The sequence below is a fragment of the Mustela erminea genome, chromosome 9 (assembly GCF_009829155.1).
Source record: "Mustela erminea isolate mMusErm1 chromosome 9, mMusErm1.Pri, whole genome shotgun sequence".
NCBI lineage: Eukaryota > Metazoa > Chordata > Mammalia > Carnivora > Mustelidae > Mustela > Mustela erminea.
The window spans coordinates 11,935,681-11,962,384 of record NC_045622.1 but is presented as its reverse complement, the minus strand read 5'-3'; the positions used below and the strand labels follow the sequence as shown (position 1 = coordinate 11,962,384).

At 42.0% G+C, this 26,704-nt stretch overlaps 1 protein-coding gene across 8 annotated transcripts in view; it reads left to right on the top strand.

Annotated features, from left to right (window-relative positions):
* CADM1 (cell adhesion molecule 1) overlaps positions 1–26,704 on the top strand; it is a 326,555-nt gene that overhangs the window by 5,962 nt on the left and 293,889 nt on the right. The window contains exon 1 of one of the 8 annotated variants that reach the window (XM_032359972.1): positions 619–1,071. The exons of 6 other annotated variants lie outside the window; for them this stretch is intronic. In XM_032359972.1, the coding sequence (XP_032215863.1) occupies positions 1,059–1,071 (13 nt within the window). In that variant the 5' untranslated portion in view covers positions 619–1,058. Of the gene's footprint in view, positions 1–618; positions 1,072–1,390; positions 1,446–26,704 lie in introns of those variants that run through there. One more of the 8 variants, XM_032359971.1, reaches the window with a different exon arrangement.

Sequence of the window (26,704 nt, the reverse complement as noted above, 5' to 3'; positions counted from 1 at the left end):
TAATCCCTCAACTGTGGCGCACTATGGAAAGCACCCATGGCGAGACTGGCCATTTCCAGTTGTTCTCAGAATGAATGCTCTCCATCTGAGGACTTCTGTAGGCAAGGCTATTTTAGTTTGATGGCTGTGAGATACCTCATTCGTGTATTTATCTTTGAATGCCTCCGTGGCATAAATGCCTTTGCGTTCTGTGAGTATATGGCTTAAAAGAAAAAAAGATGTCTTTTCTTGTCTCACGCTGGCTAAATGCTAATTTCAGCCCGTATTCTGTAACCAAAGTGATCACAGAATGCCTTCTTTGGTGTGGGAAACCCTTACAACAAGCTGTAAGTATTTGGGTCTTATTTTTGTAGGACCGGGGGTACGGGATGGGTAGGCAGAGAAAATAGGTTACTATTTTTACTACTCTGGATTTGCCCTGTTGATTTAAAAGAGGGATTTTTTAATTTCAGCTAGAGATGCTGGAATGCTTCAGGGTTAAATTTCTGAACTTCGGTTTATGGGAAAATAGGTTGGTTCCATTTCTAAGGTTCGTGAAACGTGAAGGGGCGTGTGTGTGTGTGTGTGTGTGTGTGCACGCGCGCGCATGTGTGCGTTAAGAGGCTCTTTCACAAATGTATTTAATGTGGGCTATAAATCCGAAGCACTGAGTTTTTTTGGTTTCCGGCCAAACAAGTAATTACACATGAGATGGTTTTGAGGGATCTGGGCATTCCAGGCCAGGTAAAAACCCGCCACCTGCGCCCCTCTTCTGAGTTGGCCGCGGCACCAGCAAAAGCATGAAGGAAGGCCTCCATTGGGGAGCACCACCAAAATCAAATAAAAAGCCGCTGTTTGGAAACCATCAAGGAGGGAAGGGACCCACTGGAATGTTTGTAATTACAAGTGGCACCTCCTTGTTTAAATTTCAGAAGCCACAGTTTCTTTTTCAGAGATTTAAATTGCGGGCTCTAGCCGGCAGCTGCTGTTGTGGTTCATGGGCAGTTTCTCTTTGAAGATTTTCCAGTGCTGGTCCTCCAAAGCTTTGGTGCTTTTGGCCTTGAACTAGGGTTAGAAGAATGGGAGCTGGAGGTATTTATATACATGCACCGCAAAAGTGACGTGTGGCCTTTATTATTACTCAAAAGAGCAACTTGGCAGCGGGGTTGAGAGAGAGCAGCACTAATGAAATCTGTTATGACTGACAGGTGTCTTGAATGCGGTGATTATCTTAAGAGCGATGTGCGCTGGGTGGGGCAACGTTTTTCTTTTAGTAGATATTTCACTGGAATAGAGTCATTTGACCCAACATTTTGATCTAGAGATTCAGAAATGTTAAATAGGCTTAAAATGAAAGCACTGTGATATATATTTAAATGCTACTCAGTGTTTGAAGATGATATTCCAGTGACATGGACTTTTAAAAATGCCTGGAAGAAGAATCTTGCTCTTGGCAGTCTTCCTCGGTAAGGTAGGGGCTCTTAAGCTATCCAGTCGTGGACTGCAGTGTCAAACTGGAATTAAATTATGAGGTCCCCGGAGCGGGCAGGGAGGAACCTGCTTGCAAACAAAGGGTTCACCTGCCCCATCTCTCCCATTGTCTGTACCAGATTGCCACTTGGCTCGGATTAACGTAGAAGTTAACATGTCAGAAGCTCAACCTTTCATCTTTTCTGCCATAGGTATCAACTTTTCTCAAAGTCTCCATTATTGCAAATGACACCACCGTCGTCCTGGTCTCCAAGGTCCTGAAATTCAGAGTCTTTTTTTTTTCCCCCCTCCTTAGCTTTCACTCTTGGATGGAAATAAAATGGGGCTGATTGTTTCTCCACGACATTCTTGGAAGCCTCGACGTCCTCTAAAGCATGTCTTACTAGCAGAAGCTTCCCAGGCAATTCCCCTGACCCCAGCCTCTGCCGATCCGGATGGAAGCCTACCTGCCCGCGCTGTGACACTGCCCTTCCAGAAAACCTAATCTCAGATCTGGCATCCGATTCGCAGTCCTCCGGGTTCTGTCTTTAGGTTGTTCCTTCCTCAACTGCTTTCTTATCCCCCATTTCTTACTACTTTTTCCAGTTCGGTCCTGGTGGGACTGGAAGACAGATCTCTCTACTGAACTGAGGAAGAAAGCGGTTCTGCTCTCAGCCTTTAGCTGGTTGTCTCTGCACGACACTTCCCTCTTACCTGTTTTTCACTTGACTGTTTTGGTTTCTAGGTGGAGGCCTGCTGAGTCTCCTTGCCCACCTTGCGGAGAAACACCTTCCCTTTGCATCGTCGGTCTCACCAACATGTGCTTATTTAAACTATACCCTGACACAGACCTTTCTTTTTCTGCTTTACAGGTATATACATGAGTATGTTTCTTTACAGTAAGTCGAAGTGTGCACATGTTGTAGCCATTTGTTTTAATGACGACTTTCAGTACCGGGGTGCCGACTGTGTGTAGGGTCTGTTTGGTTAGGACGGTTTCGCGTGCAGGCACTTACTACAGCATGAAAATGCCGTGATTGACTTAACAAATTACACGCCAGCAAAGTAAGAGTTTCCCGCAAAAAGTCGAGCCCTCAGGAGTAGGAAGACTTCAGAATTCTGGGTCAGAGTGAGGGGGATCTGCTGACTTGGCATCAATGAGACGTACCCCTCTGAAGATGATGCAAAAGATTTACCCCTTAGAAGAGTGATTGGTGCTTATGTTCAGAATGTCTAGTTACTAAGAAGTACCTACTTGGGGAGCTAGAAGGACAGTGTGCTAAAGGCCAAGCCCTTACTAGCCCGATTTTTAAAGAGCTCTGACTCCGAGGACAGTGTTGCCTGCCTAAGTTCAGTCATCTGGCGTCAGGATGGGTCGCATTTCTGTTGATCACGGAGAGGGTGCATCTGCACCGGCTTAAGAAAAAAATGAAACTTTTGTTTCTCAGTCTAGCTGCTAATCTTGTTATCTTAAGGATCTTTTCAAAGCCTCTATCTGGTAATATTATCTGCCACCGTTTTCCCCTTATTTTATTTATTTTTGCTCTGGGATCCTTCCCCTGCCAAGTTCAGAGCTTGCTAGTAGAGGATTATATAGCATTATTCAGTGATAAGAAAACACTTGATTATTACAGAGTATTTGGGGTCAGTCTTGGGAAAAAGTTGTATGTCCAAGTGTGGTATGTGCTTGGCTCTTATACCTGTGATAAGCCAAGCCACCCAGACGTTATCAGCTTGACTCTCTCTTCTGAATAGGAAAGGAGCATCGCTGCCTTCCTCTTGCAGAAACCCTTACTTAAACAATGAAAACTTCATAGATAGGGAGGAAAAAAACCCCAAGTTAATGTAGTACTCAATTACTGCTCAAATGGTTTTATCTCTTAAAAGGTTCAAGTACAGATTAGCTTAAATGACACTGAACTTCACTTTTCCTTGTGCGTATCTTGTGAGCACACATCCTTGTGAAGAGACCTCTGTCTCCTTTCTTTGAGTTTTGTTAGTAATCACATGAATGTTAGTGGCTGTTCGGTTCCCTTTTCTGAAGCAAATCTCTTCTATCTCTGGTCCAGGTTGGCAAGCGGAATACCCAGTTTAGGTTACAGAATAGTAAAGCCTAGTGCTTTACTCATGAGTTAAAAACAGCAAAAACAATCTACCTTACAGGGTGTTAAAAAAAAAAAATAAGATCGTGTGTATGAATGTACTCGAGAAGAAAAAGTATTTTATATGTAGGCTCTTAGGAAAACAGCCACTCGTTACGGATGGGGGCTATGGCTCTGGCTACGAGTGCTGCTGTGATCATGTTTGGGAATACCGAGAAATGCTACGCTGGAAGGATTAATTCAGGATGTACTCAGCTCTCTTTATTTAAGCTGAGACTGGAGAACAAAGTGGCCATAAGATCCCGCTTGGAATCAGATGTTCTTTGGAAGTAAATGGAATCCTCCTGTCTCCTTGGAGAAACTAGCAGTGATTATAACCTCAAATTTGAGAGCTTTAAATCACAGACAGGACTTTATTATTTTACTCAACCTCTTATATTTTATGTACTCTATTTATATCAAGAACTTGATATGTTCTGTCACTAACCCATAAGGCATCTGGTAGAAAAACGAGAATTAAAAAAAAAATTTATTTTTAAAATGAGTATCTGCTTGTATACCAGGCATTGAATTAGGCACATTCATAGTTGAGTAGGTTGGGCTCTGTGGTCCAGAGGTTGTAGTCTTATTTTTTTCTTAACTTTTATTTTAGAAAAAATTTAAAACCACAGGAAAGTTAAAAGACAAGGATCATGAATGCTTTTAAACCCCTTACCTGGATTCATCAAGGGTTAACGTTTTGTCCATTTGCCTATCTAGCTAGGTCGTGTATACTCACATACCTTTTTTCCTTTTTTTTTTTTCCCTGAACCACGTGAAAGCAAGTTGCGGGCATGGTGGCACTTTGCCCTTGAGCCGTTCGATGTGTAGCTCCAACTCCTGAGGAATAAGGACATTTTCCTGCGTAACCTCGGTGCCATTATTGCATTCCAGAAATGTAACACTGATTCAGTAATATTATCTAGTAACTAGTCCATATTCAAATCTCCCCGGTTGTTCCATTGGTGTTCTTTTTGTGTGTTTCTTTGTCCTTCCTGATCCAGAATCTACTGGAGAGGAGATCGTGCGCTGGATTTGGTTTTCACATCCCTCTTTTTTTTTTTTTTTTTTTTAAATCTAGAAGCATTCCTTTGCCCTCCATCTCCCTCCCCCGCCTTTTTTTTAAAGGAGTTGGGGGTGTCTCTGATGTTTTGTTAAGTCTAGAGCGATGTTTTGGAGCATGTCCCACAGTTCCGCAGATTCATCATTTCCCCACTGTCTGATTCAGGTCACAGTCACAGTCCGGAGCGCAGCATAGCTGCTGTCGTCACTTTTCTGATAGTCTCACCTCAGTCTGTCCCAGTAGTGGTGAATGGTACATTTGATCCCTTGGTTGACGATAAAAGTTCAGTTACTTAGTTTCGGTGGATTTGCAGAGTTCTTCATTTTTGTCCCTTTGTAATTAATCAGTAATCTGTGGGCTATTTTGAGACTGAACATTTTGTTCCCTAAAAACTGTTCATGTAGTGGTTTTGGCAGCATTGATAAACCTTGTCTGAATCGAGTATTATACCGGTAGCTACAAAATAGTGATTTTTCTAATTCCATCATTTCTCTACACTGGGTAGGAGCGCTCTTGTGTAAAGAAGGATTTACCCTAACCCCTCCTGTCCTCTTTTTTGAAAATCACAATGGACTCAGAGATTAAAAAAATATATATATATCAGTGTACTATATTTCATCACGGCTCATTTGGCCAGTGGGAACCCCTTGGTCTGGCTCTTGCTTCCTTTTGATCTATCTCCTCTAATTTTTAAGTGCTTTCTTATTTTCTGCTGTAAGAAGATGTCTACTCTCACGTTGTCTTTTCCTTGCCCCAGACCTGGAATCAGGGTCCTGATTCCTGACTCCTTCCAGTGGAGGAGTGACATTTAGATAACAAGGAAGTATGCCCTTTGCTATTGACTTGTGTCAGCAGACAGAATATAAGTATAATAAATTTACATATTTAGTTACATATTTTATATATTATAATTTTAACAGAAATATTATTTCATTAAATATTTTTGTACCTATTTATATATAACTTCATACATAGATATTATATATATATATAAAAATTATCTATGTCTCTCTCTATACATATCAATTCTAGTCTAATACCCCAATGTTCTTTCCTCCTTCTCTGTTCCTTGTTTGTATCTTTCTTTTCCCATGGTGAGAACCTTGGTTCCCAGCCATGCCAATGTCTTAAAATTAAATAAAAACTTTTTTGAAATTATTCTACCAAGACCACTGTAGACAACAAACCTACCAAATAAAGTTTGAGACTTTTTGTCAATCTTTTTGCTTTTAAACCTTTTTTTTTTTAAGGCTTTATTTATTTATTTGTAAGACAGAGAGAGGGAGCATGGGCAGGGGAGGGAGAAGCAGGTTCCCTGCTGAGCAAGGAGTCCAGTGTGGGATCATGGGGCTCGATCCCACGGCCCTGGGACCATGACCCAAGCTGAAGGCAGACACTTAACTGATTGAGCCACCCAGGCATCCCTCTTTTTGCCTTTTAAATAGATTCCCATGGAGGATAGACAGAGTACTGTGTTTACAAGTTCACAGGTTAGTTCCTTTTCTGTGTGTGTGATCGATTAGCTATATAAATACATAGTTAAGATCATTTGTTTCTGTTTATATTCAGTTTTAGATTTTTTTTCCTTCACCTCTTGATTTAATTATATATTTTGAACATGTAAATCATTAATATGGCTTAAAAGTCACAACTATATAACATAGTCTTAGGGGTGCCTGGGTGGCTCAGTGGGTTAAGCCTCTGCCTTCAACTCAGGGTCATAATCTCAGGGTCTTGGGATCAAGCCCTGCATAAGGCTCTCTGCTCAGTGGGGAGCCTGTTTACCCCACTGCCTCTCAGCCTACTTGTGATCTCTCTCTGTCAAATAAATAAATAAAATCTTCAAAAAATTAAAAAAAAAAAAAGGTAGTCTTACTCCCTTATCTGTGTTTTCTGGCACATTCCTACCTACCTTCCTATAGGAGCCAGTTTCATTCCTTCCTCATAGAGCCTTTGTGGTTTTCCTTTTGGAAAAATACTGGTAGCTGTTTTGTTTTTCTTTTTAATTTGTTTGTTTGTTTGTTTTAATACTTTTCTACAAACTGTGTTAACATCTGCCTATACCCCTTCCCTTTATTTGGGAAATCCTCTGGTCTCATATTTATTTTGATGATTTCCCCCCAGTTGGCTTTATTTTACTTAGAAGCCAATTTTTTCTTACTATCTTCACGTCCTCTTCATGTCTCTTTCATTTCTTCCTTTCAGGGTAATAGTTCTCTGTGGGCCGTTGGAAGAATTCTGTATCTGTTTTTTATACTTAATTCACCAAGTTACTTGCAGCAAAATAGGGAATGCCCCTTTCCATATAATGCAGTGTGTGTCTGTGATGTTTAACAACCATGGCTTGCCCTCCTCGTCATCAGTCTTTCTTGACTCCTCTTTTCATCCTGCAAATTGGCAAATCTGTATCTCCAGCCTCAATGCCCCCATTCTTCCCATTCCCGCAACCCCCCTCCCAAGTTGTGGTGTGCTTACTTACTGTAAAGTCCACTGCCTTTTGCATCTAAATGTGAGACCATGTTCTAAAACTGCCTACTGGACATCTCAGTCTAGGGGTTCCACAGTTAGCTCAAAAATATTAATGACAAGCAGCAACTAGCATTCCTTTAGGGTTTTCATAATCTCATATAACCCCCATTGTCACCGTGTGAGTAGTGACCTCTCTTACTGCATTTGACAGATGAGGGAACAGAGGATGATAGGCCCCTTGTCCAAGAAGCATAAGGAATCAGTGGCAGATCCAGGTCTGTCTTCAATACCTGTGCTTCTAAACACTTTGTTCTATTTTCCTAAAATTCAAGATGTCTGAAACTGAGCCTAGCATCTCTCCTCCCCAAACCTCCCTCTGTCCTGTGTTTCCTATCCTGAGGAAGTGTACCACCATCTACCCCATGCATTAAATCAGTCTGAGAGACATCTTAGAGTACTTCCTCATCCTACACTCTCTGTTACTTACTAGGTCTTGCTTGTCTCTTGCATTCACTGTTTCACGATCCCTGCCTCAGTTTACCCTTATCCTCATTTTATAGCGAGGAAAGGAGTTTCACACTGATAGAAATGTCCCTTAATTGGTCCATTTACCCCTAGTCTTATCCCTTATAATGCATCCCTAACGCTGGTTTTTGTAAAATACGTTTGATTGTCACTTTCATGCTTACCGTGTTTAAATGTCTTCTTGGCATCTTGAGGACAATGCTGACACTCTTTCAACGTAGCCTACAGTGCCTTTCATCACCTTCTGTCTTCTTCTCCCACTCATTTTGTGCCAGTCACATACACCATGTCCTTTTTCTTAGGACTAGCTGTAGGTGCTACCCACTGTGTGCTTTGCTTTACCAAAGTAAACGTGCCTCAGATATGCCATGCTCTCTCAGGCCTTTCTGCTTTTTTAATACGGTCCCCCTTCTTCCTGATACATCTGATATGTCCGATTCCGACATGACTTTTGGGATGCACTTCAAGGACCAATCCTTAAGGAAATGTACTATTAACTCTCTGGTTGACTAGGTACCTTTTTTTTTTTTTTTAAGTTTTTATTTCTGGGGCACCTGGGTGGCTCAGTGGGTTAAAGCCTCTGCCTTTGGCTCGGGTCATGATCTCAGGGTCCTGGGATCCAGCCCCACATCGGGCTCTCTGCTCAGTGGGGAGCCTGCTTCCCCCCCCCTTCCTCTCTGCCTACTTGTGATCTCTCTCTCTCTCTCTGTCAAATAAATAAAATATTTTAAAAAACAGATTTTATTTCTTTATTTGAGAGAGAGAGACAGCACGAACAGGAGGGACAGAGGCAGAAGGAGAGAGAGAATCTCAAACAGACTCTCCATGGAGCCCATCAGGTCCTTGATCCCAGGACCCTGAGATCACGACCTTAGCTGAAACCAAGAGTTGGACATTTAAGCAACCACACCACCCAGGCACCCTGGTTAGGTGCCTTTTCTTTGTGCCTTTCTTCTGACTTAGCTTCTTCCTTCCTGTTAAACATGCTTCTCGAAATGCCCCAAGTTCTCTCTGTATATTTGTCCAGTTGTTTTCACCAAAAGAAATAATCCACTCTCTGGCCAAAAGTTTGATTCACTTTATTCACTTTTATTCACAATATTCACTCACTCTTCTTATACTATCTGATTTCCAGTCTGTGCCCAGCCTGTCTCTTCTGCTTTGTTGTGAATACTGGTGGTTGCGGGTATATGATTTGCACGAGTCCTTCGTGTTCATGGAATTTCACTTACGGGTTGTCTTATTATCAGCTTTTAGAATGGGAATTCTTCATAGAAGTTGTTTGTTCTCTCACAGTGGGTGGCGAGCTGTCAACATGCTTGACTTCTTCATAGCCTGAAGGACTGACTCCGAGCGTGTTTGCTCATACTTGGTTATTGGGCAATCGTTGGAGAGATTTAGACGACCTGCCCAGAGAAGAGAACCTCTTTCCATTTATTTAATCTCTTAGCAGTCCAGGGGTGGCTGGACTTTGAGTCCTTGTCATGTTGTGTTGGCACTTTGTAGTTGAGACAACACACCCAGAATTTTCTCCCTGAGGCCCTCTGCCCCCTCCTCCATTTTCCTGAGAGTCTTGTCTTAAAACGGAGATATATTCTCAGAAGAGGCATGGTGAACTTAGGGAAATTTAAACCTCAGGGTAACAGTTTTTCTTGTACAGTAATAAAGATGTATGTGGAGTCAGTGGCTACAGGATCAAAAAATAGATCTCGGTAGTCGGATCAAACAAGAGAAATGGCTTGTTGCCGCATTTAAAAAAAAATGAGACGGGTGAGGCAGTCTGTCTTTTGAAGACACTTGCACTGATTGTGAGAGTCTGTAGTTGGTGCTAAAGTGTGGCAAAATTAAGCTCATTTGCCTATGGGGGATCTAGTCTCAAACAGTCAGGTTTCCTGTGGGTCTGATGGGGATGATGGGAGAGATCTCCAGGAGGGTTTGCTACCATTACCTTTTAATTTAGGAGAAGTTTGGAGTTTGTTCTTTCCCGTGAACATAGAGGTGGAACCCACTCTAACCGGAGTTTATTGCTGTAATATTTTTTAAATGCATTTATGACACTGATATATCTGTGACCTTGTAAAGGCGTCTTTAGGGGGAGGGGGTGGCCAGCCTTTTTTCTCACTGTCATAAGCGATCCCTGTTCAATAACTCTTACTTCCTGACAGTATTGGGGGAGGGAGGAGGACCTATCATAACTTGTATTTTATGGCCTGTTTCTAAAGCGTTCCTTCATATTCACATCTATCCATTTAGACTTCTCCCTGCCTAAGGCATGCACCCAGCCTCGTCTGTGTTTGGTGTTTTAAATGCTTTGAATTATGGAGAATCATAGCATTTTATCGATGCTTCCCTTGTAGCTATATCGCTCTGTTTTGTTCTTAGGTTACATAGCTTGCATTTCTGAGGCATTGTGGGTGGATTATTGCAATTAGTTGAGTTTTGTGTGGAATCACATATGTGCCTTGATTTCTACCGGGTACCATCCCTCCCCCACTTTCTGGGTAGAAATTTTCTCAGGGACTGCTTTCTCAGAAATCCCACAAGTTGCGGTCATTAAACCCTTCCTTTCCACCATAAATCTTGGTAAATATATCTTTATCAGCATGACCTGCTGTCAAGTAAATGGTTTGATAGCAATATTCAAGAAAAATTATATCTTTGACATATAAATTTTGTCAGTGCGTTAACGTAGAGTATATGATTGGTATTACTCACGAAAAAGAAGAGATTAGTTAATCAATTTCTCCTAGAATTAGGTGGTTAATGCTTCAAGCATCCTATTTAAAAGCAATTGCTTCTAGGTCCTGTTGGCAGGATTGCTTATTTCATTATTCTGGTCATTTGCATGAAAACAAGTTGATGATTCTTTAAATAACCATCCCGTTCCGTTTTCTTTTCCTCTTGAAATGTTATTCCTCAAGCTTTATATTCCATTCATGCTGCAGCATGAATCAGGTCTAGAAAGTTAGTCTTTTGGGCTAAAGTAGTAGCAGAACTTCCCTTCACCTTTTTTTTTTTTTTAAACCAAAACTGATCTCCCATTTTCATATTAATTTATCTATGATTATATCTTTTTATCCTTGTTTCATGAGGTGAGTACGTTCAGAGTTATGCTTTAATAGAATATTTTTCAAGGTTTTAGGATTTTTTAAAATGAGGTCATCACCTTGAAGATTATGACCTGAACTTTTTATGAACTAAAGGAGCAAGAAAAGGATAGACTTAAAAAAAAAAAAAAGTGAATATATAATCTACTTATAATGGAATAACTGGTCAGAGTTAATTCATTTTTTAACATTTACCTGGTGCCGGTTTCCAAAGCACTCTTCCATTTCAGCAAGAGAAGCTCCACATTTATATCCTGATCGCTGAAAGATTCTCTTTGAAATAAGTGCTTTTCAAAAAAGATGTGAAAACCACTGGCCTAAACAGAATGAGTCCTTCAGGTTCAAAACAAGGCTGGAGAGAGTGACACCCAGTTTACTGAGAGCACATCAGGGATGAGGCTGAAGCCAGAAATGGGCAGTCACAAGGAATGCTCCTTTGTCTTGCCTTTCCTCTCTTTATATTCTCTGTGGGGCTCCTGAAGGTGTAAAGGAGGCCACAGCACAAAACTGGATAAGGACTTGAGAATTCACATCACTGTCCTCTCGGTCCTTCCATGGGAGGTGGGGGGAGTGCAGAGGGGAGGGAGCAGGAAGGGAGTTGGAGTGCAGAAGGCTCTACACTTGAACCAAGTCTTGAAAACGGGGAAGAAAGAGGCGAGAAGAAAGGATATTATCAGGTTGAGAGAGAACCACATGAATCAAAGTTTACAGGTAGGAAAGCTAAGACAGAGTGTGAGATGGGACTTAGGGAAAGAGAGCTGGTGCCAGATTGCAGAAAACCTTTGAATGTCGAAGTTAGATTTAATTCAGGAGGTCATCGGGAACTATTGAAGGGATTTTGAGCAGTGAGTTAACATCAGATTGATGCTTTAGGAATGTGCATCTGGCAATGGTTTGTGCATAGATTATAAACGAGGGATTGGTTAGTGGTATGATAGTTCGATAAGACTTCATGAAAACTTGAAGTAGGGTAGCGGAAGAAGAATGGAGGTAGAATGGACTGGATTCGATGGCTGACCAGAAATGGGGATTGAGAGCAAATAAAGACTAAAAGTGAAAGTGTGCTTCAATTTTTGAACTTCAGTAGCTTAAGAGAGCAGCTGTTCCCATGAACAGAAATAAAACTATTGAACGATGGGTTTAATAAGGGAAGACAATGAGTTTGGTTTTGGGAGATGTTAAACTTGAGCTACTGCAAGAACATGGTGGAAACACTTAGAAGGTGGTTTGAAATGTGGTCCTAGGGTTTAAGAAGAGAAGTGGAGAGCAGAACTAGAGATGCAGATTTGAAAGTCATTTGTAAAGAGTTGATAGCCGAAGTTCAAAGTGTGCATTGATTCGCTTACTTAGGTAATAGGTAAGATAATGTGCGTCCAACAGCGAGTTAGGTGCTGGAGATGAGCGTATGGGAGATCCTCCAGGTAGAACCCTAGGGAAGGTGTATTTTTCAGGGACAGGCTAAGTCAGTGTGATGAAGTCCAGGAAGGATGAGTCAGAGGAAGGAGAATAATGTTGTAGGTGTGAGACAGGCAGGGTTGATGTGGGATGGAATTCTGTTATCTAAATGGCTGAAGAGTCGTGAAGGGGAGAAGGGGAGGGTTGTCTTGGAAGTGAATGAACTCGGGGGAAGAGGTTCTAGAAGAATGAATGAAATGAGACAAGTAATAACTTAGCCCAGTCACACAGCTAGGATGTGGCCACACTGGATCGAGTTTCCATGTTTTGGACTAGAATGTACTACAATGAGATCAGTTTTCAGTGTTGTACCCCAGTGCAGCAAACCGTGCCTTTCACCACGGTATACGGAGCTGTCGAGAGCCTGTTCAGCCTGTCCATATTACTTAAAATGTTTAATTAAGATTCTTGAGGTTGTGGTGTTGAATAAAGGGCAAATTAATGAACTTCCCAACTGTCCCTGCATTTCATGTAATGAGTGACAGCTTTGGCAGGTGTAAGCACGGAGGGAAGATAGATGGCTGCTGTTTTTCTGGAGTGTGCTTCTTTAACAATAAGCACCAGACAACAAAAACAAACCCTAGTGTAGCACAGGGAGCACTTCCGGGATGGCAGGAAGAAATCTAGGTCAGCTTCACGGCAGCTCCTTTTCTTTAGGTAGATTCATGTTTGCCATCCTCCTTTTCAACAAGCTGTGTAAAGACCATGCCTGTTTCCTTAGTACATATTAGCTGGCAGGGGGTCACAAATTAAATTGATGTGTGGGAGCATTTTGATGTGCAGTTGAGTGGTGAAAAGTGTGGCTCAGGCTGAATACGGCAGCCTGCCGAGTTGTGGTCTGTGTTGCCTGAGCTCTTCCGGGTGAAAGATACATCCTGATGGAAGTTTTGCATATCACCTCGAGGAGATGATGGCTCTGCTCCTATAGGTAGAATGATCAGAACGCAGCTCACGTTAGCTGGGGAGCTCTGAAAACTAGAGCGGGCGAGTCTAGCACCTCAAGCATCTTTTCTCAAGCCATGCCTCTCCAACGCTGTTCGATAGAACTTTTCCGTGATGGTGGGAGTAGTCTCGATCTGTGCTACCCGGTGTAGCCTCGTGCCCCCTGTGACTGGAGCGCTGAAATTTGGTGACTGCTGCTGAAGAACTAACTTCTCAATCCTATTTCATTTTAATAAATTTAAACTTAAATAGCCTCATACGGCTAGTGGCTACCATCTTGAACCACAGAGCTCCACACTTAAAATTCAGAAGGGAAATTCTCATGCTCATTCCATAGCATGAACTAGTGAGAGAGGGGGTTAGAAGAGCCCTCGGTTTGACTTTGACATTCACCCCACTTTCGGTAGATTCATCTTGTATCTTGGACTTAGCTATTGTGGGCATCCAAATTGCACATTTTTCTTGACTTTTCTCTTGGTTTTCATGTTGCAAAGCTTCTGGAATATCCTAATTGCCCTTTCTTTATTTGAGGAGTTACACCTTTTGGCCTCAGAGGGGTTGAGCTCACATCAAGTCCACAGATTAATAGCTCTCACTCTGTCCTTAGGATGCTAAATCTTGAAGGTTACTCTTACGTGACCATATTGCAGTGCCAGTGTGCCAATGCACATTGTTATCTTTTTTTTTTTTTTTTTTTTTTGTGGATACTGAAAGTGAGTGAAATGTGAAAAAAACATTATTCATTTTAAATAGTTTGACTGCCAGGTTAATGCGACTCTTAAGTGGAGCTTCCTGAGGTCTGGCCATAGTAACTGCTTTTAACTTGATTTAAAGTTCTTAAACATTCTGAATTGCTTCACCTAATCTTTTTATACTGAACGTACAATTTTCAGGCTCTTTTTTATTTTCAAATCCATAACTGACAGCTGCTCAACACCTCATTCAAATAGTTTTAAGAGTTTTAGAGAAAAGTTGGGACAGACTGGATTTGCTGACATCAGTTGGATTGAGATATTGTGGATTTAAAGATGATAGAGAAGGAGGAAGAAAAATACCAAGTAATTATTGCATGTTCACTGCTTGCTCAATGACAGTGATTTGAAACTTAATAACCAACAGAACTGAGAGGCAGCAGAAGGACATTGGAGTGAACTTTCAAAACTTAGCATAAGAACGACCGTTCCCTTTGAAAGCAAAATTTTCATGTGTGGTCCTATTTGTTTTATTATATTTTAAAAGAATCTTAGTGCACAGAAATGCCTCTGTCCCAAAACCTCACTACAAACTTTTTCCTTGAAAGAGATTCTGTGGGTTCTGTGGGACAGTAAGCTCCTGAAGGAGCTAACTCTTTAGGACAGTCTGTGATGTCTAGTGCACAGCCAATGTGGTCATTTCGTAAGAGAAACCAAGGTCAGAAGCCCTTCCACCTCTACTTCTAGGGACAAATGGAAATTGCTGTGTGACTCAACTCAGGAAGACTCTGTGTGACTCCACGGTGAATATAGATAAGCTTCCCGGTGTATTTGTCCAAGATTAAAATTAATATGACTATACATTTTGTCCTCAGTTTTTTAATGCTTCTTGAGTAAATACTGCATGCTTATCTCTGTGTACGTGTGTGTGTTACCCACTCTGTGTTCACTAAAAATAGTAAAAATACAGTAAAAATAACAATGCGGTGTGCTAAGAACTATAGCAGGCATAGTTTGGGAGTGCTGCAGGAGCGCAGAAGAGGAATACCAGACTCAGTGTGCAGATTGGAGTCGGGAAAGACTTTCGGGGGGCCCTTGAGATGAGTCTTGAAAGGGAGGTACGAGATAGCCGTGGAGCTGGTATTAGGAGTTTTTCTAGGTAGAGAGATAATATGTGGACAGATACAGAAGCATAAAAAGCATGGGGGATTCTGGGAACTGCCAAAAGTCTGGCATGGCTGGGGGGAAAAAGCCTTTGAGGTAGCAGCAACAAATGAAAGTGGAAAAGGCATGTGGGAGTCAGGAGGACTAACTTGGTCATGAGGAGTTTGGGCTTTATCCCAGGGTGAGTTGCCTAGAGTGGGTGGAGGGGGCGGGTGGTGAGGAGGAGACCGGTGTGGAATGTACTGGGGAGATAGGAGAATGTTAGGGAGAGACCATAGAAGAAGCTGAGGTTTTGGGGGCACCTGTACTCGGGGATTTGCTAAGCAGCTTGGGAGGAAGTTGGTTTCAAGACGTATTTATGTGGATAGAATTTCCTGACTGAATATGGGACTGAGAAGAGAAGGAGGAGCCTAGCTTAATGACCACGTTTGCTTGGGTGTTCTAAGCAGTGATAAGTCCGCTAACCAAGATAGGGAGTTGAGAGTCCCAGGCGGGGGCTGGGATTAAGGCCGGTGCCCTCAGTGTTGGCGAGGTGTGTGGCGTACCCACGTGGAGATACACAGCTGCATTCTAGAACATTCATTTGGAGCCATGGCCATGGGCAGGCGCTCCTAAGAAGAATACATACACCGGGTACGGGCAGGAGAGGGGCTAAAGACAGAACTTCATGGAATGTCAACACTTCAAGGAAAGGCAGAAGATGAACCAGTGGAAGGAACCAAGAAGGAGGTGTCGGCTTTTGAGGAAAACCAGGAGGGCTTTATCTTAGCATCCAGGAGAGGAGCGAGTTGTAAGAAACGGGGGGAGAAGCACTGACAAATGCTGGAGGGAGGTAAGATTAGATAAAGGAGGCCATTCTCGGACCTAGCGTTTAGGTGTTTACAGGGGAGCTCGGTGCAGTGGTGAGTGGAAACCAGATGGCCGTGGGTGGCGTGAACAGGGAGTGCAGAGTGGGAGGCAGGAGTCTAGACGCGTGTTTTAAGAGACTTAGCTGGTGAAGGTAGGGCAAGGGAGAAGGAAGTGGAAATAGATGTAGGATTGAGGGGGCTTAAAAATATGTATATATTTAAAATAGACTGGAAAATATGTACATATATCAGAAATAGGAGATAATAGGGACGCCTGGGTGGCTCAGTCACATGAGCGTCTGCCTTCAGCTCAGTGGGATCGAGCCATTCGGGCTCCTTGCTCAGGGGAGAGCCTGCTTCTCCCTCTCCCTCTGCTCCCACCTTGTGCTCGCTCTCTCTCTCTCAATAAAATCTTAAAAAAAAAAAAAATAGGAAGCCATGCTGAGGGAGATAGAAGATAAAGAAGAGTTGATCTGCTTGAGGAAACAAGTGCCATGATGAAGGCCAGGAGGAGGCAGAAGAGACCATGTTTTCTCCGGCGATGGAGGGAATGCGGAGGGCCTTGAGAACAAGGGTGGGTGTGGGTTAGATTGTACATGGGGGAGTCGAAATACCTCAGCTGGTGAGCTGTGGTGACCGCAGTCCCCTGGGCTGCCCATTGGCCTCGCTTGGGCAGCGGACTGAGTGCTCCTCTTTTCCCAGGTAGATGCTTTCCTACTGAGGTGTCCTTGATATCTTTTTCCCTTTTAGAGGGAAGGCAGGTCAGTGTGTCATGGACATTTAGAGCTAGAGGGACTTGGGAGGTCACACAGACTAACCTCCTTATCTTGTAAATGAAGGCACTGAGACTCAGAAAATTGAAGGGACTTACTCATTAAATCCAAGGCCAGGACCGAGCTCCAGGCCTCTGACTTGCAGCCCAGGGCTCTCTTTTCTGTACCCTGCTGCCTCCTTGATAAGGATTATGAATAAATCCAATTCATTATAAATGCTCTTAATGTCTTATTTTGGACACCGGGAATTCTATATGATTTTCTTTCTGTCCCAGCTGTTTTTCCCCTTCTGCCTTGTCAGGTTCAAGAAGGTATGACCATATGCGAGGATGCTAAAACAAAAAGTTTATTTTTCCAAATGGAGGTATTTGATTAGATGAGAATATTTTGGGACTCATAAAAAGGTAGATCTTAGATGGTGAAAAGTTTGGAATTTCTAGCCTTAGAAACTAATTTGAAAGACAGGCGGATTTATTCATTCAGGCATCTGTTCATTTTAGGGTTCATTAATTCCGTATTTCACAAGCAAGTGCCTACTATGTGCCAGATGTTGGGAGGCGATAAGATAGAATTCCCATATGTGTCCCAGTGACTGTTCAGAACTGACTCTCCCATTCTTTCCATGGAGAGCATCGGGTTTAGTATCGGTAACTTGCGTCTTCTTGGGATCTGCCATCTCCATCCTTGGCCCAGACAAGAACTAAGAAGCAGATAACAGCACGTCTGTTGGACAAACACAGATTTGGCAGGAGTGATTTACTCTGGAACAGGGGACCCTTAATTAATTATCATTGTTTATAATACATTTTTCTCCTTTGTTTCCAAGAATGAGAATAATTCAGCAATACTATTGATAAATAAAACATAAAAGGTCAGTGATGGTTGCCCTGGTAACTATATTTCTCAGCAAGTATTTTGTTTGCCATGAAATATGTCCTGGGTGATTTACTGGAAAGCAGACTCTGAATGTCATGACTTTTTGTATTTGAGTTTCTTATGTACTCTTTTAGGAGTGACAATTTGGTAAGTTTTTTGTGTTGGATTCTGAAGCTTGCAAGTGTGATGGGGATCCTTGCATCCCCCCCCCTCTTTTGGAAGATAAACAGAAAACTGTGATTACAGTGAATCTATTTGAATCAAAGAGGAACTTCTAGGTTCTAATGTGGATTTAAGAGTTTTTCAGTGATTTTTAGGGTACATGAAATTTCTTAAAACTGGAATATTTTTATGTAGGGTGTGGACAATGCATTATTTTCTAATAAGTAATCAGGAATGTGTTAAAACATACCTTTTGATTTAATACCTATGCAATTAATTTTGAGTAGAATAAATTATTTTCAAAAACGGATTAACGATGAAAATCAAAATAATTAAGCAATTACAGCAATTGCTACCTTGAAGATTTTTGGTAGTATGAATTAAAGTTAAGTGGATAATTGAAAAAAAGAAGTGTAACATATTCTATGACCCTGAACAAAAACCTGTTTCACTGAATTCAGCTTATAGAAGTACTTTAAATATATATACAGAAGGATGTAACTGCTGCATTGTTTTAATAACAAAAAATTGGAAGCAACCCAAATGTCTATCTCTAAGAGACTGGTGACATAAATTATGGTCTGTCCAAGTAATAGAATACTTTGTAGCCATTAAAAAGAATGATGTAGATCTGGGTCTACTGACAGGAGAAGATTTTCAAGATATATATCAGGAGGTTGAAGAAATGCGACTTGTAGAATACTGTATATGTAGAATGATTCTATTTTTCTTGAAAATGTTGTATTTTATGTGTAAGAAATCTGCAATGCATACAATCTAATTACTATATCTATTGCAAATTTGAAGAATAAATAAAGTTATTAACAATGGTTGTCCCTGGAGAGTGGGATTATGAAGGACTTTTACTTTCTAGGTTTTATTTGTATATTGTTTGAAATTTTTATGCTGAGTATAGGTTACCTCTGTAATTTAAGAAAAAAAAGAGATGCAAAGCCTACGATTTAAAAGGTCTAAAAATTGGTTGCAATAGATGGTGTTTTAAAACAAAAAAAGAAAGAAAGAAAGAAATATTGAGGCACCCAGCTGGGTCAGTTGGTAGAACGTGCAACTCTTCAATCTCGGGGTTGTGCGTTCAAGACCCACATTGGGTGTAGAGCTTACTTAAGAATAAAATCTTTTTTTTTTTTTTTTAAAGATTTTATTCATTCATTTGACGGAGAGTGAGTGTGAGAGAGCGCACACAAGCAGAGGGAGAGGGAGAAGCAGGTTCCCCTCTGAGCATGGGATCTTGACCCCAGCCCAGGGCAGCCTCCCAACCGAGTCCCCAAGTTGCCCCTTAAAAATAATATCTTAAAAAAAGAAAAAGAAAAGAAAGATATGGATGTTGTATGCATGTACATTAGTCTTTGTAGAAACTATGTGCTGTTTGGTTTTGTCTGGATACCTTGGACTTTGAAGAAGTGTTTATATTTACGTCTCTTACACCCTTGATGCTGACAGGTTTTTAACTCTTTCCTAGATACCTACCAGCTGTTTTGTTCTCCCACATTCTAATTGTTTTCCAGCACACCTTTTTCTTTAGGTTATCACTTTGCCAGGTGACTTGTTTATTTCTGTTACTTAGTTGCTACCAATTATGGTTTGATGGATTATTTTGCTTTTTGTTAAAAGAAATTTTGGTGACCCAAATACTGGATTTGTTTAATTTTAAACATTATATAAACTCTACATATCAGGGAGTTGAGGAATGGGAATTTGTGGTCTTGAGGATGTCATCTGGTTGTGATTTGCTAGATCCTGACTCTGTTGTGCTGAATGTAGAGGAGGAAGGTGTGTGACTGTGGGGCTGGACTGGGGGTGGCGGCGGTGGGGGGGGGGAGGGACAGAGTCCTCTTCTCCTGCAACCAACTGCAAATAGCTAGCAATCTGGAGAAGAGGCTTCCCAGAGGTACAATCAGTTGTCTTTTTGGAGAGGAGTCACCAAAGCCATAGGATTAGGAAGACCATGCACACGGGCCAGCGGTTGATGGCCATTCTCAGTGCACAGCATAGTTTGTTAGCACAGAGTAGAGCAGAAAAGAGACTATTTCAGACCCTTGCCTTGAGGTTGACTGTTTCAGTACAGTGATGATATCTGTCAGAATAAAGCAATAAAGTGAGGCAGATCTTAGGACACAGGACTGACGTTTTGGATACACTTTATGCATCTGGTGACTTAATACACGTTCAGAAAACAGGCTTACATTTTTAATTTTCTCTGCTGCCCTGTTTACACAAATCATGATAGGGAATTTCTTTTCTTGGAAATATGCATTGGATTCTTGTCCTTGGGAACAGCATGAAAACATGCTTTTAAGCAGTTTTAGATAAGAGATTGCATGGGTTAAGATTTAAGTCAGTGTTTTTCAAAAATTGTTTTGACCGTGACTCATGCAACCATATGCACAGTCAGTTAATATGTTCGGTGCATCTTTATTTATTTTCATTTTTATTTTTTTTTGCTGTATGGCTTCATATTTCTTTCCTTTCCCTTTCCTAACAGTCCCAAAACCCATCCACTATATCCTGTTCATCTTGATCTATCCATTCATTTTTGTATCCAATCCAACCCTGCTGTACCCTACTCTGTTCTGCCTTTTCTTCTCTAGTCTGTTTCATTTAAACAGTTGCTGGGTGCAGCCTATTAGATTATGTTAAGACCCACCATTTGAAAATTATTGATAGAAATGATGGCAGATTGTAGTCAATAAGATTGCCCAAGGGCTTGGATGTTATGTTTATTTTTTGGAGTGTTGTCTATCATTTTCTGTAGAAGTGAATGTGTTAACTTAGTCACGGTGTCTATCCTGTGGTTCACCAGCATAACAAGATGCCCAGATTAAGCTACTTCAATATGAGATACATGTTATTGCTGATTTCTAAGGCCTCTTTCTTCTAGGAGAGTTTTGAACCAGGCAATCTTCATCGTCCTGGAGTCTCCTATTGTGTAAATGTTGAGTCCTCTGAGTATTCAATGGTGCTAATGAAGTCTGCATCTTCTCTGTGCCGATCATGCATACCGAGTGTTTAATTTTCCGGGCGCTTTCTCCTACCACCCAGCCCATCTCCCGGTCCCCCTTGACTGCCACTATTGAGGCATGTCTAGAGAATGCAAACCCATTGTAATGTTGGCCTCAGGCTCTACCTCCAAGCCTGGAAGGTTCTGCCTCAGAAAAAGAGAAACAAATCACCTGTCACCCAGTATACTTAAAACCCACATAGAACTAACTGACCTTGTATCATCTGACCTTGGTCACCTTTTATTATTGATAATTTAGCGTTGACTTTGTTCTTGAATTATTTTAATGGAATTTTCACCTCATTTTTAGGAGTAGAGCATAGGTTACCTTCTTGAGACTTGAGAGAGCGGGCATAAATATGTGTCTTTATTTACTGTAGAAGCCAACTCTTTGCCAGGACAAGATTGATCCTTGATAAATGATTTGATTTGAATGTGAATTGCATATGAAATGCTGAGACTGTGGTAATACCATAATAGTCTTAAAATATACCCAGTGCTCGCTCTGAGCGCATTAAATCCATCATCTCATTGAGTTCTCGCAACTATTGTGTGATGTTGGTACTGTTCCTAGTGAAAATTTGTTTAGTTGATGCTTTTAGGAATTTGTTGTGAAATTTACAAAAACTAAAATTTACTTCTTTGAGGGTACATTTCTGCAACTTTTGACAAATGTGCAGAACCTGTAACTAGCCCGTGGCATAGGACTGCCTCGGGCACCGTACTGTTCCTCTTGTGTGCTTTTGTAGCCAAACCTTTCCTCTACTCCTAAAAAGATTTTTATGGTTTAGGCACCTGGGTGTCTCAGTCGGTTAAGCGACCGACTCTTGGTTTCAGCTCAGGGCCTGATCTCCTGGGTGGTGGGATGGGGCCCCAGGCCAGCTCTGGGCTCAGCTGGGAGTCTGCTTGGGATTTTTTCCCTCTGCCCCTGCCCCCGTGCGTGTGTGCATACTCTCTCATAAATAAATAAATCTTAATAAGTATATGGTTAAATTTGATCTTATGGGAGATGTATGCAATTTAGCTAAATTATAAAATAAACTTTTCATTTTGAATGTGAGTCTGAAATTTTGCAGTGACACAAAGTGAAAATACAAACGATTTTTTATTAAAAATTAACATTTTCCAGGGGCATCTGGCTGGCTCTGGTGTTTGAACACGCAAACTGTTGATCTGAGGGGTCATGAGTTTGAGTCCCGTGTTGGGTATAGAAATTATTTAAAAAGAGAGAGAGAGGAAAAATACACATTTTACATCCAGAAGATTTGCCTGTTAAAAAAATTGTATGCCTTGCTTTTATTTTGTTCTTTATGCATAGGGTTTGGTAAATTTACCAAGGCTGGAGTGAAGGAAAAAAAAATTAAAAATATCCGTTGGAGTCTTCTGAATTGATACTTAGAGTTCTCTGATTATCATGATGGATGGCTGCATCTCCTCTAAGAAGGATAGAAAGTCTGCTTATTTTAGGGTTATATTTATTTATCGGAGCCTTTCAGGGTGAACTTAGAGAATGTCCTTTTTAGTTCACCTAACTCCTAACTCATGGAGCTCAGAAACAAGTAGCCACCAGTCTGCTCTCCATTCCTGTGCTTTTATATCTTTTCTGGCATATCATAGATGAAATCCTACTGGCTGCGGCATTTTGAACCTGGCTTCTTTTAACATATTGCCTCTGGAGTTCATCAGTGTTGTGGCGTGGTGTACTCCTTGCTACACGGTATTCCGTTGTGTGGATGAACCAGTTTGGGCCTTCATCTCTCCCAGGACATTTAGGCTGTTTCCAGTGTTGGGCAGCCTGAGAACTGTGGCTGTAAATATTTGTGTACAGATGTTTCTGTGCACAGGAGTTTTCATTTGTCTTGAATATAATGCCTAGTGGTAGGATTGCCAGGTCGTCCGGGATGTATGTGTTTAGCTGTTAGAGAAAGTGCCACCCTCCTTTCTGGAGTGACTGTACCATTTTTCATCCCTGTTGCCATGCAGAAGAATCGCGTTTGCTCTGCATCCTTGTCAGCACTCAATACTGTCAGTGTGTGTGTTTAGTTTTAGTTCTTTATCTAGTCTGTCCCTATATATCTAGTGGGTGTGTAGTGGTAGTGCGTTATGGCTGTTAGGAGGGTTGACAACACTGACCCTAGCTTTGGCCCTCCATCTTTTTCCTGGCCCATGTGACCTTCCTCAGGGTTACGGATCCCAGGCCCTGTGGAGGTTCATGTGTGCCCTGACCCGAATGCAGAAAGGCTTGTTCTCCTCTTCCCTAAAGTGGTACACAGAAGGCCCCCCTTTAGGTAACATGACTGGTGTGTAGAGGCCCCCATGACCTCACCACTATGCCCTTCACTCCATAAATGCTGAGGACTAAGTTCACCCTGGCGACCAGCAAAGCCACAGAGAGGGGCAGTTGCCTCCTGGCTCTGCTGTGGCCCCGTCCCCCTGCAGTGGGCTACCCCGGAGAAAGCTCTGCGCGCAGTCTGGAGCGGCTGGCCTTGTTCTCCTGTCTTCTGAATACTTTCTCAGCCGGGAGGAGGCTTCTCTGACTGTCCTGCTCCTTCTCACAGCGTCTTTAATTTGTGTGTCCCTGATGACCAGTGTTCGTGAGTATCTCTTCACGTTCTTGTTTGCTGTATCGCCTTTGGTAAAGTGTTTTCCAATTTTTTTGTCCCTTTTGAAACAAAATTGGGTGTTTTCACTGTTGAGTACTCAGTGTCCGGGGGGAAAGGCCCTTGACAGATGCGTGGTTTGCATGCTTTCTCTCGGTCTGTAGCTGGTCTTGTCACTCTCTTCAGAATGTCTTTCATGGAGTTTTTGATTTTTAGAAAGACTAGTTGATGAATTCAGTCTCTTACAGAGTATACTTTTTTTTACATTGAGGTCTGTGATTCATTCTGAGTTAACTTTTTATAAGGCAGTAGGTATAAAGTTTATCTTTGTTGCATATGAATGTTCTGTTGTTTTAGAACCCTTTGTTGAAAGGACTATCTTCTCTTTTTGGAATGACCTTAGTACCTTTCTCGAAAAGCAGTTGGCCCTAGGCGTGTGGTTTTATTTTTGGACTTCTTTCTGTTTCACTGATGTGTCTTTTTGCCAGCTGCGGTAGATATTTCTAAACCTCAGATTACTGAAGAGGAAACGGACTGAGTCGTGGTCAAATTAAGTAGCTTGCCCGAGGTAATTCAGCCGGCCCAGGATTGACCCGGGGCTTGGAGCAGCGCTGGAACTCAAGCCATGCTGGGAAGTTATCTTGGCACCTGTCCTCCTCTTGAAATTTTTGGTTTCGTGGAAATGTCTTTGGAAGAGATGTGACAAGTGGATCTCCTAGAGTTATCTGAAACGTGAAATCAGTTTTTGTTTTCTTTTTTTTTTTTTTTTCTTTCCCCTGAATCCAGACTATTAATTATCAGACAGTGTTATCAGCATCTCTAACAAGGTATAACATTCTCTTCCCAATCCAGGGTGGTCATCTGTCATTTTCCTTTTATTTTAAAGAGAGCAGTAGCAATAGAAGTGTGTTCCATATACGGTAAGAAAAGAATGTTTAGGATTTGTGAATGTGAGAACACAGATGGGCTAAGAGAGACTTGCATCCAGATGGCTTATGCGGGGAGCTTGGTGAGAGGTAAGAGAGTGACACTAATGTGGCAGTGAATAATAAAATAACATTTCAATATTGGCAAACTGGGGGATTTTGAAGAATGCCATCTTTTACTCCTGATTTTTAAAAATGAAGCTTGTACTTGGATCGGCTAATAACTAGGCGCACATGTACCTATGTTTAGTGATAGAAACTTCTAAGCATTTTGAGAGTCCTCTCTAATGATTATAGCCTAGGCACTCTGTTCGTTCCTCTCTTCACCGAGGTAAACTGACCCAGAAACTTCCATTCAGGTGTACAGGATAATTAATGATTGGATAGTTGTTGTGAAATCACGTGAGTCCAGCTGTCACCGTACGTGGTTTCACAATTTCTTGTGGTGACTTTCAAGATGGCTTTCTGTTCTTATATACGCTTTTCCTTCTAAGAAGCCATTTATTCACTTTCTTTAAAAGACCCAGGACTCTGAAACCCCATCTACATTCCGTTGTTAAACTCACTGTCCCCTCTGCGGGCTCTGCTGTCTGCTTAACCAAGGGCTGCCGCTGCCAGGATGACCTTTGGGTACCAGAAGCTTAGACCCCAAACTATTTCTCCTCACCCTTACAAATAAGCAACCATTCTCAATTTCCCCTCTATCTTCTAGAAGATAGACTTCCCCTCTCTCGAGCCTCACAATCGTGTTTGACCTCTCTCTCTGGTGAGTCCGTTAGCCAATTTCTGCTGCTTGTTTCTCTACGGTTGGTTTGGATCTCTCTCCTCTCACCCCGCACTGTGCCTGCATGGCTTCTCGTCCTCTTCCTCCTTCCCTGGTTTACAACCATCCGCTCCGCTCGGTGCCTTCCTGGCCCTGTGCATGCCAAAACAAACCTTATTTTTTTTTTTTTAAGTTTTTATTTACTTATTTATTTGAGAGAGGGGCAGAGAGTGGGGGGACAAGCAGGGAGAGTGGCAGAGGGGGAGGGAGAAGCAGACTCCCCACTGAGCAGGGAGCCCAATGCGGGACTCCATCCCAGGACCCCGGGATCATGACCTGAGCCAAAGGCAGACACTTTAACTGACTGAGACACCCAGGCACCCACGCTAAACCAAATCTTGCTCTATTACTTCTGTTCATGCCCTCATTCCATCCAGAATTATCTCCTCCTTAGCCAGGATCTCTGCAGATTCATAAGGGCATCACTCCATTGCCATCTCCTCATTGCGATCCTCCGGCCCACTGCAGGTGGACCTGCTCCCTCCCTCCTCTGATTCCCCCTGAAACACATGGAGCGTGGTACTCGAGCCAGCAGCATCAGCATCTCCTGGAAATACTCAGCAATGCAAATTCTCAGTTCTCACTCTAGACCTGTGGAATTGGAAACTTGATGGGGTCCGTGGGATGGAGAGCAAACTGTGTGCGTGTAACAAGTCCTTCGGGTGCTTTCTTGCTTGGGAATCCCTGCCCTCTGCATAGCCAGTTCTACGTACTTCTTTCCCAGTGCTGGGTAGCCTTACCCTATTTCTGAGAATTTCTTAGCATCTGTCATTTTTTTTTTTTTTTTCCAATTTGAATACCTCATTCTCTTTTGTAGCCATTTCTAATTCCTCACTTAAAATAGCCGGCTCATAATTCTCTTCTTTGAGAAAGGCTGAGAATACTCTCCAAGGAATGGGGGTTCAGCGCGTACTGTCCTCATTTCTCCTTGTTGGTCCTGCTGCTCCATAAGGGCTTTGGTTCATTGGCCATATGTGTGTTCTGTCTTTTTAACAGATACCGTGGCGTCACATAGTCCCTTAAACTAGCATAGGATACACTTGCTACACATTTTTGGTATGTCAGTTTCACTAGAAGCTTGGGGAAAAAATTTAAAAGCCATAACTATATTACCGCGTAGAATAGAAAGTGAAATGGACATTAACATTTTAAGGTTGGCCATGTGCTGTACTCTGGCTAGGTCTTAAGGCCCTGAGTGCATTCAGCAATTCCCTCTCTGCTGGTGTTAGAGGTGTTCTGGTTGAAGTTTGAGACCCTTTGGATGCTGTGAAGAAAGGAAGCCTGCACTGCATACTGGCCAGTTTTGCTGCCTGGGTCCTTTACATCCTAATGGGGACCAATGCACGTGTTTGGCCTGCATGTCCTCATTTGAAAAAGTAGGATTGGGGCACCTAGGTGGCTCAGTCAGTTAGGCATCCAACTCTTGATTTCAGGCCCCTTATCTGGCTCTGTGTTCAGCAGTGGAGTCTGAGGATTCTCTCTCTCCCTTTGCTTCTCCCCCACCTCCATTCTCTCTCTGTCTCTCTCTAAAAACAAATCTTTAAAAAAAAAAAAGATCTTATTGCCTATTTCATTTGATTGTTGGATCGCAAGGATTAAGACTGGGTAGATAATGTACTTGCCCAATCCCTGTCCTATATCAGGGGCTCTATAAATGGTACTTTTTATTA